The 14172-nt window shown below is 40.7% G+C and overlaps 1 protein-coding gene across 1 annotated transcript in view; it reads right to left on the bottom strand.

Moving 5' to 3' along the window:
• Positions 1 to 505: 505 nt before the first annotated feature.
• Positions 506 to 14172, bottom strand: part of CNKSR3 (CNKSR family member 3) — a 62966-nt gene continuing 49299 nt past the window's right edge. The window contains exons 7-13 of the mRNA XM_010581872.1: positions 11520 to 11579; positions 8699 to 8767; positions 7800 to 7946; positions 5873 to 5997; positions 3207 to 3415; positions 2640 to 2729; positions 506 to 1121 (exon numbers count right to left, since the gene is read on the bottom strand). Of these exons, the coding sequence (XP_010580174.1) occupies positions 823 to 1121; positions 2640 to 2729; positions 3207 to 3415; positions 5873 to 5997; positions 7800 to 7946; positions 8699 to 8767; positions 11520 to 11579 (999 nt within the window). The 3' untranslated portion in view covers positions 506 to 822. The remainder of the gene's footprint in view (positions 1122 to 2639; positions 2730 to 3206; positions 3416 to 5872; positions 5998 to 7799; positions 7947 to 8698; positions 8768 to 11519; positions 11580 to 14172) is intronic.

Genomic DNA, 14172 nt, shown 5'->3' with positions numbered 1-14172 from the left:
CGACTGTCTTTAAAAGCTTACTTTGGTTAACAGCAAATAATTCTTAAACAATTAAGGAAAAAAAATATATTCTTTCACCACCTCTACAGATGCATTTCCTTGGCATGTTGTAGCAATCCATACATGTTTACGGATGAGTACTGCAGTTGTTCAGCATTATTTGTACTGTGATTTCAATAAAATGGATTATATATCAGCTTGGATTGATTTATAATTAAATTAGTCCAACTTCCTAAGATCTCTGAATAAGAGAACTCTCTTCCTAAGACTTCCTAAGATCTCTGGATATCAGAGAAAGAACAACTCTACTACTTCTTCCTCACAAGGTTGATCTCATGCAGTACTTGAACAGCATCACTAAGTTGCATGAAACTGCTGCTTCCCTGCTTATCTTTCCTGGTCAGGAGAGTAACACAACTTTTGCTGAGCTCTACATACTGTGACACCCAGCCAGTCACACCAGCCTCTGATCTTTCAGACAACTGAAGTGCCACTGGACTTTATGGTAACACAATGATTTCCTCTGAGCCATTATGCATATTTCAGGTCATGTGTGACCTCTCTATCACTGAAATTTTAATCATTTCCAGGGGAATAAATGCCCTCAGCTTTTGGCCAGGAAGAAGAACTTGATCTTTACCTTTCTCCCCTCCTTGCACTATGAAACCCTCTGATCCATCAAAAATCACAAACAAAAAGGCAAATATGTAAGATTCTCCAGGAAAAGAACACCGCATTAGTCACTGTGCATCAGTGAAGCTGAAAAGTTGAGAAGTCCGACCGATGAGCAAAGGCACTTGGTAACAGTCCTGTGAACAATAGTCAATGAGTCAACAATTTCAGTCTCGTGATCCAACTGACCAGCAGTGAGGGCTCTGCGGAGGAAGATTTTGTGGATGATGTAACAGAGGATTTTTTAGCACCTTCCTCTTGAAAAGGAATTGTTGCACTGTTGTGGAGGTCTGTATTCATAAAACACCTGCTGCCTCGAATATAATCCATTCCCCTCACTAAATGCTTGTCAGACACAGGCCTTGAGAGGGGGTGTTGTGAGGCAGGGCTTTCTTCAATGATTGGGGGTATCCTTTCATTACTGAAGTACCTGCAGAGGGCATCTTCACCTGTACAAACAGGAGGAGGATAACCAATTATTGCTGAGCCCTCTATGAATATTTTCTGATTTTATAAAAAGATTCTGGTTATATTTCAAATTACCTAGATTTTGGTTACCTTTCATAACACACCTAGACATAAGCAGCTGTCAATAGATTTATGGCTTTTTGCATCTTAAATATTTTTTTTTTAAGCAACACAAAGAACAACAAAATAAATTCACACACAGAGAGGATACCTTTTGACTGTTAAATTCCAGATTCACACACACCAAAACTGCTAGTACAGACTACCTTCAGGCAAATCATTATCATGAGCAAGATGTAACAAACCTTCTCGTAACATGTCATTCAAGATGCTGATAGAGCAGAGTTGAATCCATGTTTATCTGAATGTAACTCATGACTAACTTAAAAGCTACAAATATAACTCCGGACAACAGAAATTAATTTTGCAGATAAAGATATAAGCACTTCCCTGGGTTTGACCACTGATTTGTGATTCTTTCTCTGTTTTTACTCTTCCCTAGACACCTGACCATGGCAGCTGCTGCTAGAAACATCCCCCTGGGCTAGACAGGCCTCTGTTCTGACCCAATACAGCTTACATACAAGCCTGCTGCACTTAAGTACACTTCAAGTGTTAAAAAGAGCCAACACAAAACCAAAAGCAAAACCAACAAAAAAACATACACACAAAAACCAGCCCTGCCACCTTGTGATCGTTCTGTTAGACTTGTTACTTAGCTTGTTTCTAATATCCCTCCAGGTTAATGCTTCTTGTTATCAGCTTCTATTTTTGCATTAAAACAATAGAATCCAGCTTCTATTTTCCCTAGAATTCCACATTAGCTTTCATAACTGATTTCAAGAATAAACTAAATAGTCAACCTTTCTTATTTCCCATTCTAACAGGACTCAGTCTTTCAGAAGCAAAAAGGGCGGGAGGGAGAGAAGGGCAGTAGGGGAAGGAAAAAAAGCGACCCAACCTAACACACAATGTTACAAGCTTCTGTCTCTCTCCCATTCTGTGATATCTGCAGAATATGTTGTTTTCTAACAGCAGTCACAGCAAAAAGCAACTCCTAAAAGGCCCTACATTTTACTTTTGGGAACAAGCTTTCTTCTACAACAGCCTCCACAGTGAGCTAAATAAACAGACTTATCCAAAAAGTAGGTTTATTATCAATATTATATGCAGAAGAAAGGGAAGGGGGATAAGAGCAAAATCATAAACCTGTGCTATAAAGAGACAAGTACAGATCTGCCCTAGTCATTCTAGCCTACTTTTAACACTCACAAGAATTCTAAGACAGGACAACAAAAGTTTGAGCCCCAACACTAATAGCCTCACAAATTTCACAACTACCATCTGGCATTCCTGCTAAAACCAACAATTGTCATCTTTGATCAGTTCACCAATATGCAAACACTAATCCTCCATTCCTGATTTAAACACTTCCATCCAGTTTGCCCAAAGTTTGGAGAGGAAGGGAAGAGAGAGAGGGACAAGACCGAAAACCTTGCCTTTTCTCCCTGGTGCTCGTGGCCTAGAGAAGGCTTCTGCAGCTCCTATCCAGCTCCCATCAGCAGGCATTGACAAAGGACGAGGTTTTCCTAAAGGCAACATAGAAGGTTATGAGGAATTACATTCAGTTTAGGAAAACAATTTTTAAATCGATACTTTTTACAATTAAACAAAGGGAGAGATACAGAAATAAAGAATTAAAATTGCAGGAAAAAAATATTTCAAGATACTTCCACTGGTGAAATATAAGAAAGCAATGTGCTGAGATTGAACAGCCACACTCTTGCTCATTTACAGCAGCAGTGGACATAATGACCAAAAGTAATAACCAAAACACACATGGAAATGGCCAACCATAGAAGCAGAGCCCAGCTGAATGATATTCATTAAAGAAATAACAGCATTTAAGTTAAATAATTTCAGATGTGGAATTTTCTTCACATTCACAATTTGCACAAACTGCCCTTAATATCCATCAAGTCTAATGAGCAGTTTTCTAACACAAATTATTCCAACTCACCAAACCATTTATCCTAACAGCAATAACAAAAGAGGAATGAACTTACCATAGGACTGTGTTTTTTCCCTCATCTTGGCTGGTAGGACATTTGCTTCTATGGGATACCCAGGCAACTGATCCGAATCAGCAATAGTAAACCTTCGCCGTCGACTCTCCTGATCCAGAAAAGAATTGGGAGACTCGGCACCCTTGGACCCAGGTGGTGGCTGACTGGGTTTGTTGCCTCCTCCATATACAAAACTCCCCTTTTCATCTCTGAAAGGACATTTCGCTTCAGTTAGCTTAAGCGTTTCATGCTACAGACATGAGTAGGTTTGAAAGACACTTCTAGCACCCAGTCATGCTCCTGACAGCTGGCATTGTGCTGCAAACAAGCTGAATAAAAAACAAGTCAGGTGATGGAAGGCTTAGTTATAAATATATTTACCAAGGAGAAAATAGAGGTACCCCCCCATGCTAATTCACTTTTAATGAGCCAGTGATTTAACACACAGAGAAGTTTAGAGTTATCACCCCTGAAAGAGCTTTTGAGAAATGCAACCTTCCTGCCCTGGGGATATCAAAGCTCCTGATTCACTGCCTGTTCAGTGCAGTTGTGACAGAAGAGTGCATACATAGATTCATCCATCTTTGTGTAATGGCAACACCTATGGCCTCCATCCGAGGGACTGTGCTTCTCAGTCATTTTAAGAGCCCAATAACTGCCACTGAATATTCATCACCTTCTCTCTCTCCATCCAAAAGTCAGACCCCCTTGAGAGTTTCAGTAATAAATTCATAGTGTATATACATATGATTGAGCAATTTCTGCAGAACTCCCTTCCCAGAGCAGTCCCTCATTCCAAAGGCCAGGAACAGCCATTTTTAGAACTAGTCCTTGTGAGTACTATCGGGAAAAAAGCTACCCTCCAAGTTAAGATTTGCCTGGGGTTTTTTTCCTCTTCCTTGTACATGCTACAATCTTACTGCTTGAGGCAACCATCAGCCAAGTCAGGCATAAAAGCACACAGCTGACTGTCTAAGCACATACACGGTATTCACAACGGCCCCCCGGCCAGCGCATACCACTTTCTTTTTCCAGCTCTCCATCAAGAACAATGCTAGAGCTCAGTAAATGGGAAGGAGCTATTTATGGAGATTCAGGGACCTAAAATTGCACAGGAGTGTTACACCACAACCGTATGTATGCAGAGGACTCTCCTACGACACCACCATGTGGAGACTGTGCCGTGGGGAGGGAAACCAGCCACTGCTCTCTGCCTCCCCAGTGTGGACCAGGGAAGATCCACGCCAGGAAGGGAAGAGAACAGGATGATTGGCGGTGGGGGGAGGGAAATAACCACACAAATGCCTCACAGTTTAAAGAGAAGAGCAAAACATGCAGAGGTGAAATTAAACAGTCAAACAGAAGGCAAAAAGAACTGCCCTTCTCCTCTTCCTGGCTGCCACAGCTTCCCACATTTGCTTTCTTTGAAAGTCAAAGTCAAGAAGCTTTCCCTTTTCTACACATCAACCAGGACAAGTTTTACAGCTTGCATTGCTACTTCCTTCCTTATCAACAGGGATTCAGGTCTAAAGGCATCTGAAGCTAGATATAATTTTATGACTCTAGGAAAGATAAACAAACTGAGCACATGCACATAATTCACCTTGTGCTTGAAATATAACGATTTAAAGAAAAGACCAAAGCATTCTAAACTCGGCTGCTAAATCTATATGCTTGGTTTTATGCCAAGATATTTTATTTTTTTTAATTTTTTATTTTTTAAAGAACTGAGCACACAAACATGAAAAGCAGGGAGAGAGTAGATCAAGGTGGATCCAACTTCAGTAAAGAGACCCTACCTTGGAGAAACCCTCTCCCCCCACCCCAGTACTGCCCTAAAGACTGCCACTAATACAACCTCTGTCTCTGTATCAGGCCTTACATGACAGTAGGCAAGCTCTCCTCCCATATGAGTCCTGCAGCAAAAGGTCAGAGTTTGTGTGCTGGGCTATCTACATGTAACCTAAAGTGTCAGGACAGGCCAGGAAGCATGCCTTGCCTGAAAACTCTTTGTCCATCATCTTCCCAGGTCAGCTGGCAGGGTTCTGGCATGAGTCAACATGGACTTGAGAACAAACAAAAGCTAGCTATACCATACACCCACCCTCACCCCCCCCATCCTGCCTTTTGTGCACATAGGTCTGCATTTTTGTAGCTTACACCACAGGATAAAAGAAGTGGAATGAGTTGACTCTCCCTTCCCTTCAGTGGGAACATTGCTGGTTTATACAACTTGCAAGTTTGACAATTTAAAACAAGTTCTTTTCTATCCCAACTCCCACAACAGTTACTTAACTTGCTTAAAAAAAAAAAGTGGAAAAAGTTACAGACAAAAATGACTTCTTTCTATGTGCAGTCAGATTTAAACAAAATCAAAAACATAACTGCACAACAAAACCAGGGACGACATCTGTACATGTTTTGGGAACAACTCTGATCAATGTGCCACATAATAATCTTCTAATAATAAAATCTATTATGATCCTGGTAGTTCATGCATTTTAGCATAAGCTTAAGCAATCCTATACATTTAAGCAACTAGAAGAAAGTCTGTGAGATCTGCAATTTCCTCAGGCTAATCTGCACAGAGCTTTAATAGCAAGCCAGCTCAGAAACAAGTGTAATAAAGGAGTTTTTTGTTCAATAGTGCGTGTTTATTTGCATACCGAGGAGAATATGGAACAGCTGGTGGAGGTGGTATGTACAGATCCAAAATGGCTGGCTTCTCTTTTTTCAGTGAGGTATCCATGATGCTTTCTGGTGACTGGGTTGAAGTTGGCAGAGGACTGGTCTGAAACGTTAGACAGCTATCAAACATCTGAACATTGATCTATCATTCACAGAAAGATAATTCAATAATCAATAGTACCATTTCATCCCCTACTACTATTTCTATGCTTAATAAACACATTAAAACTCTTAAGATTTGCATTTTTCTCCACCTCCAGTTTTGGCTAGCTTTGCAGTCCCTCCTACAGAAATCCTATCATGGGTAATGCATTGCTCAAGAATATTTTGCTCTTTCCAGTTCCATTTTTCCTGCAAATTCCATAGACAGAAAAAGTAACAAACACCCTTCTTCTATTTTTAGATCCATTAAAAGAATGCAATTTGTTAATACCGATATGATCTGCAACACTTACAAAGCCAGCTCACGCTACCCTTATTCCATACAGACCAATGCCTGAGGCATGGGCAGGAAATATGGTAAAGTTAACTTCAAATTGCATCCAGGGGTATAACTAGAGGAAGAGAAGCAAAGGAAAAATATATTTGGTATTGCTCATCTGACCAAGTTTGCCATTTTGCTCTTTGTGGCTCACTTCTATGTCCCCAGCATCTTGCCAGGTTCCTGTCTGCCTCTAGGAGAGAAAAAGCTTGAAGGACCCTTTCACCTTTGTCAGGCAAGACGACTGCACTCTCCCCTTTTTGTCAAGGGCCTGCCCAGGCTTTCACTCCGGCCACTCAGTTAATGGCACCCCTGCACAAGCATCTGCCTTTTACTGGTCAGTACATTGGCACCCAGAACTGTCAATAGGCTTCTTCAGTCACTCATTCCCCCAAGGAAACGCTGCTTGGCACAGCCTATATCCCAGCCCACCTCAGCTATTCATACTGGTAACACAGTCCTTGCTTTGGGTAACCCTGGAAAACTCACGAGGTGGCAGCTTTTTTTCCTTAGGCTCTGATTAAATAACAGGCACAGTGCCACAAAACAAAACAAAAAAACCACCACAGGCATTGGTGAAAGGAAGGATGAAAAAGGAGTCAAGTGTGCATCTTCTACCCAGTTTGAGAGAAATCTGCCTGCATCAAGACTTGCAGTAGCCACTGGCATTTCACAGGTTGATAAGTTATCCTCACATCCGTAGGGAGACCTGTGTCAGAACAGGAATGGGAATGGGAACTCTCCTTGGTCTTCTTTATTTCAGGTAATCAGTTTAGATTCAGTGAGGTTATTTCCTCCTGTAAGCATTAAACCCTAAGCTTCCTAATACAACAAGCCATTCCTCAACATGGTTATTTTAAGAGTTATTAACATCACTTTCTCTGTCTGCTCATTACCCAATCTGTGAATTGCTCAACAACCAAATCTTACTTAAACAAGTAGTTTAAACACCTTCTTGAAAAACACTCCCTTTCCCACCCTTCACCAGACTAAAAAGAGGGCAAATATATGGAATAATCTAACTTATTTCAGCAAAAACTTATTACTCTGCTAAGTAGAGGAAGCATTTATTACTCCATGCGGATGAATTCCATGCACATCAGCAGTTTCAGCAGTTTTGCCTCAGGTAAGTTCTCCCAGTGGCACACAGACTAATTAAAATGTTCAACACACCTAGTCCCTTTGTGTATCAAGAAGGCATTATCTGGGTTTTTAAAAAAAAGGAAAAAAAAGAAAAAAAAAAGAAAAAGGCAAGAACATTTTCTCTTATCTAGGAACCAGAAGAGGACAGCCATTTCACCTAAACTTCCTTGACCTATACTTAAACATGAGTGCACCTGGGAGCACTTCTGGTATTTCTTTTTTTCAGGTTGCAACCAAGGCATTCCCAGCCTGACATGACAGTTGAGCCAGCAGACTCTCACCTGCACCAGGGGTGGTTTCCAGCGCAGGTTCTTTAGTGGAGCAGGAGTGAAATGGAAAGAGCCAGTAGGACGTTTCTTAAGCAGCAGCCTGACTCCAGCCGGATTCTCTCGCAACTTTGCCACCAGATTTTTTAGTTGCCATCCAACCTAGAAGAGAATAAAAAGACATCTTTATTTAGCATTCCTCTTCTGAAAGCAAACAAACAAGAAAAACCCAAATCCCCCATGTCAAACTGTCTGTTTTAACATGAACCTAAAGAGAAAAGAGATCAAAAAACCCAGAATAAAGAAAAAAAACTGGAAAGCTCCTTTTTTGGAAGGTTCTTCTTTGTTTTGTTTCAAAGAAAGATCTCTACTTAAGCTGTAAATTAAAACACTGAGATATCAAGTAGTGCTCTTTATACCTCAGCTCCAGTCCTAGAAGGATGCATGGATGTGTTCAAATTGAGTAATACAGGCAGAGTGAACTACTTTTGTCATTTTTCTTTCTCACACTGAAAGGCATTGCTTACCTGTGCTAAGCAAAAATGTAATCATTTTATCTAAGTTCCCATATGCAAATGATTTGACAAATACTTGGGGGTTTTTTTAAGCTATTTTTATCTGCATTTCAGTAGATTGTAACAATGTATTTTAAAACAGGCCTTAAATACAACATGAAGTATTTTAATATGATGCACACAGCATTTAAACATTAAATATTGCATATTTATTTTATCAAAATATTGTGAAGAATAATATTTGTCTTGAAAACAAAATCTTAAAAAGCCTCAAAGATTTCAACAGGAAAACACCAGAACTGATTCCTGACCCCTTCCATTCAGACATTTAGAACCTGTGGGGAGCGAGCTTTGCAGAGCAAGCATAAGGGAAGGTTGGTAAGGCTGTTTGTTACTGACCACAGTTTGCCGATTAACCTGGATCACTTCATCACCAGCATGAATCTTCTGAGATCGATCGGCAGGGGACTGCAAAGAGGAAAACAGGAGGCATGTGCTTCAGCAGGTTTTCTTCCCTCCCATTACAACCCTCACCAACCTATGTCAAAGGTTGTATCTATAATGAAGAGCATTGCTGAAAATTTTTGCACAGCTAGATCACACATTACGTCTGTTGATGACTTGTGAAATGCAAACAAATTCAACTTATGATTATTTTTAATACTGGGAAACTACAGGGAAAGGGAGAAGGCATAGCCTACACCTGTCACAGGCCAAATTGTACTTAAGGATAGTGGACGCTGTCCCATGACTTTTACCTCCCATTTGTACTGTAGTTTCAGACAGCAGTGGGAGAGGAAAGAAGAAAAGACTTCTGTCCTAACACAGCAACTATCTTAAACTTCACTTCCAAATAAATGTATACTGATTTTAAAAAAAAATACACTAAGATTTTGAAGGTACAGAACAAAGGACCAAAACCCCTCCAACTCACAAAATAGGGCCATCGCACTTTCCCTTTTTGTTTCCTAATGTAAATAAGAGCTACCAACTTCAATGTGAAATTACCTGCCTGCATCATCAAGGTCAACAGATGAAAATATATGCTTGCACAGCTACTTGTGTGCATAGACAGATATTTTTCAAATACCTATCTAATAATAATACACCTTGAAATACAATTTTCTTGGAACAAAAAACAAGCTCTGGGGAACCATTAGCAAGGAACAGCTAAATGTGTCAATATTTATTTAGATTTTTCTATGGCGCACCAGCTACTGCTGCAGTTATTAAAAATGCTCTCGCTGTTATAACACACCAACTCTCACCAGCCTTGACAACAGCCAAAGCACACAGGCATACTGCCTTGGTATATTGCACCCCTGTCACGGGACAACTCCTCCTCCCATTCCCCCCACCCCATGAGTGGCAGCAGGCCAGCTCTTCCTAGTGACTCCAGAGCTAAGCACTTGGATTAAGAACTCCCTTCTTGTCATCACACCTTCAGAGCTCAAGTAACTTTTTTATTTGAAGAAACTGTAGGAATAAACAGTGCAACAAGGGAAGAAAACATGGGGGAATTTGTGGGAGGCTCCAGCTATCATGAGTAACCCCATTTCTTCATTGTCTTCTCACTTCCTCTGAGAGGAAATGCCTCCGTGGAAGGCTGCATATATGAGTCAACCAAGGTCATGAAAAAATGCTGGGCCAAAGTCAAGTTTGTGAAAAACAAAGCTTATTTCAAGCTGTCCTTTGGGCAATCAACAGCCCGTCTGGGGGAGGATAGGGGACCCTTGCACAGAGGACTCCTACAGTAAGTGCCAGCTAGCACAGCAGACACTGCAATTGCGTTGTGAGAACAAAGGAAAGAGCAAAGTTTAGATCTAGGCCCACATGACATGGGAAGTCACAAGTAGGACAGCACAACTCAGGAATCCTCTTGGCTGACTAGTATCAAATGCATGGACTTCCCCAGTCCTTCCAATGTACAGTACTGTTAATTTTGGGGTGCAATTCCACTGCATTCCAACACACCAACTTCTGGGGATAGCTGCTACAATACCATTCCAAACCTAGCAAGAAAACTTAGCTAAGACCCAGCCTGGGTCATCTAAATGATCCCACACCACCAGAAAAACATCAGTTGTTTGCAGATCTCTCAGTCACTTGTCAAGATTTGTTGCTCCAAAGCAAAGAGCTTCCCCAGAGAAAGAACCAGTGTTGACAAAAAAGCAGACATTCAGGTTAACGCTCAAAGCTAGAGAAGCAGCACAGCCCCACTCCTGGCCTCCAAAATGATATCTATATGCACAGGTAGCTTATCAGCAGTCAACATTACATTCTTTCACATTTATCAGATGTTGAAATTGCTGTCAAGGTGAACTTAGTCTATGTTCCAGATCCTATACAGTTCTGCCAGGGCAATAGCATAAAAGCTATAAAAGCTTTCAGTTTTCACTCTGAACTGCAAGCACAGATTTCCACCCCCTCTTCCCTGGCCCCTGGACTTGGCAGGGGTACAACTAGAACCACTGATTCTTTCCTATTCACACACACACAAAAAAAATCCAAGCTCCTCCGCTCTTTTTTCTTTCAGTCACTGCTCCTGTAGAGCAGCATGTCCGACAACACCACAGCATCACCCACCAGCCTCAGCTGCAGGCCAGAGGTCCACTGCAATGACTGCCCAGAAGCCTTTAATAAAGTCTCAGCTACAAAGAACTCAACAGTGTAAGAATAAAACAAGCAACCATCTGCAGCGAAAAATACAGTTGCGTATCATGCCAACGATTTCCTTCCAGCAGACCACTCAAAGTCTTACTTCTCTGCAGTCTTTTTACTCTGTGAGGTAATTTCATCACTGGACAGCTCATTGATTTCATTAGTCATTACTGACTTTAGCACACTACCACCTAAACGTTCCCATTAGGGGAGATTGCCTTTGCCAGTGGAGAGCAAGTATGTTCAAGACTTTGTTAAGCAAGATACCATAAGCACTCAGAACAGCAGATACAATAACTTATTAAAGCAACTATTTTAATGCCAAGCATTTCAACTAACTCATGTACTTGCAGAAACTGGTTTAATTAGACTAACAGTGAAACATGCAGACAAAATATTTACAAATTGTGGATAAACAAATGATGCATCACACAGTATTTAAAGCAGTAATATCATGAAAGTCATATGTAAAACAGGAAGAAGTAGTAAAAAAAGTCAAACTAACTCAATCAAAGCTACTGTCAGATAGCCTGAAATAATTTACATTTACTTCACTTACGTTTTCTGTAGTTCCAGTAATTACATGTAATCCATCATAAGTTGATTTGATGTACATTCCCTAAATGTAAGTACAAAATGAAAAACAAGTTCAAAGGCAAAAAACCTCATAACTTATCTGATTAAACAACTGTTGGCAAAAGACACAAAACATTATTAAGAACACTTAACAATTCACATATTTTCCCTAGAAAAGTGTGTGGTCTAATATTACAACGTTCTAAACGTCTTCACAGATCACTTTTACTGTAATTAATTATAATATTTATAATTACTTAAACCATCTAATGTATGGAATGCAATTTAGAAACACTCTCTGGTTGGTAACACCAAACACTGCTGGTTTCACTGCCTTGTTGGTCTTTGGTCTTGAACAAAACTTTATTTCCTTACTGCTGGTCTGCACTAGAGAATTACAGGTTTTACTAGATGGCCACCAGCTCTCTCCATACAAAGCACACTTACACAGGTGGGCGACAAATATTGCCTACATGTTCTTTTACAATTTCTCTTGGCAAGCCAATATACAGAGTGGCTTGTAACCACGGTGCTGACACAAGCAATAAAAGCTCTAGCAGAACGAAGTATTTGTGGCTGTGTATTTTAATGCTGAGTGTAAATGCAAGGACAAACTCGGATGAAGTGGGTGTTGACCATATGAACACCAAATTAAAAATCACCAACTGGCTATTAACTAATAATTGCATGATTTCCCCACAAGAGGTGACCAGTACGTTGGTTTCATCATTTATGAATAAACACATCTCAACTTTTCCCACCTACGTCTGTTGTTAGAAGCACTCACACTGAGCTGTACAGAACTGGATGTTATTCAGGAGTCATAGGCACCTTATCTGCCTGAAGTTACAACGCTTGCTTAGAAGTACAAGGAAAAACACCTGATTTTTTTGACCCTTCCTCTCCAGCCAAATCCCTTCCCCATTTGCCTGTCCATATCCAATTGTGTGCACCTACCTCCTCGTTCTTTACTTAGTCCAAGTTAGGCTGACTCTGCTTCGTTGTAGCTTGTGCATTAACAAAGAGGTTCCCATAATTTCAAGAATGCATGACTGATTCAGTCAAATCCAGTGGCCTAAGTAAAACTATATAGCACAGTAAGACTGTAAAGCTTCCTCTAAAAGTGTTCACCTCTTCTGCTTTCAGAGCCAGGGTGGAAGGGGGGAGCAAATACATGTGGCACTTAAGATTTAAATTCCCTCCAATTCATTCTAACATGTCTATTCCCCAGCCAGAAAATCCACCAAGATTTCAAACTCAGTTTCTCATAACCAGCACTCAGCTAAGCAGCATCAACTGAATGAATTAGATCCAGTAACGTTACACAGCCACCAAACATTTAAAAGGATTTCTCATATTCCTGCTAACAGCAAACCTCAAAAATCCTCATATTCTTCTCAGTCTTGCTATAAACACACATAAAAATGTGTCTTTCAAAACACAAACATCATTTCTCATCACCTTCTTTGTCCCCCAGGCTCCCCTAGAAAAACAGCTGGTTAAAGTAACTTGCAAAAATAAAACGACTGATTTCACAAACATCTGTAAATTCTCCAATATCCTGATTAAGACACAAATCTGCAACAATTTATCATCAAAAATTATATTTAGGATTACCATGGTTTAACCCCAACCAAGGACCACACAGCTGTTCACTCACTCCCCACATGGTGGAATGAGGGAGAGAATCAGAAGGGTAAAAGTAAGAAGACTTGTGGGTTGAGATAAAGACAGTTTAAAGAGAGGTAAAGCAAAAGCCGTACACACAAGCAAAGCAAAACCAGGAATTCATTCACCCCTTCCCATGGGCAGGCAGGTGTTCAGCCATCTCCAGGAAAGCAGGGCTCCATCATGTGTAATGGGTAGTTGGGAAGACAAACACCATAACTCCAAACATCCCTCCCTTCCTTCTTCTTCCCCCAGCTTTATAGGTTGAGCATGACGTCATATCGCATGGAATATCCCTTGGGTCAGTTGGGGTCAGCTGTCCCAGCTGTGTCCCCTCCCAGCTCCTTGTGCCCCCCCAGCCTGCTCGCTGGCGGGGTGGGTCAAGAAGCAGCAAAGGCCTTGGCTCTATGTAAGAACCGCTCAGCAGTAGCAAAAACATCCCTGAGTTATCAACACTGTTTTCAGCACAAATCCAAATCATAGCCCCATACCAGCTACTATGAAGAAAATTAACTCTAGCCCAGCCAAAAACAAGACAATATCCACTCCTTACTCTATACCATTTATGTCATGCCCAGGTCCCACACTTTCCAGTACATCCCAGATAATCACCTTTCCTGTCTCTTCATATATACATACAGATATCATTCCCTTAGTCTATGGACCATCCCACTAAAATGTCCATTGAGTTCATTTAGTCCATGACTTTGGGCTCCATCTATCATAACAGTCTTTCAGGGCAGGAAAGATGGTGTGTGGTGTCAAACTGCTGCGTGCTGAAGCCAGTTCTGGTTCCATCACTACTGTGCTTGTCCAGTTCCATCATCACTGCACTTTGCTCGGTTTCATCAAAGTTCATTCTTCATTAACCTGGGTGATTTTTACTGTAATACCCTTGATATGGCATACAACTACCACAGAAGTGATAATATACATTGTTATGTACCAATTAACATCATACAATTTAA

Source organism: Haliaeetus leucocephalus, unplaced genomic scaffold (assembly GCF_000737465.1).
Source record: "Haliaeetus leucocephalus isolate CR32 unplaced genomic scaffold, Haliaeetus_leucocephalus-4.0 Scaffold819, whole genome shotgun sequence".
NCBI classification, from domain to species: domain Eukaryota; kingdom Metazoa; phylum Chordata; class Aves; order Accipitriformes; family Accipitridae; genus Haliaeetus; species Haliaeetus leucocephalus.
The sequence above is the reverse complement of the archived record's forward strand: the minus strand, read 5'-3'. Positions and strand labels throughout refer to the sequence as shown.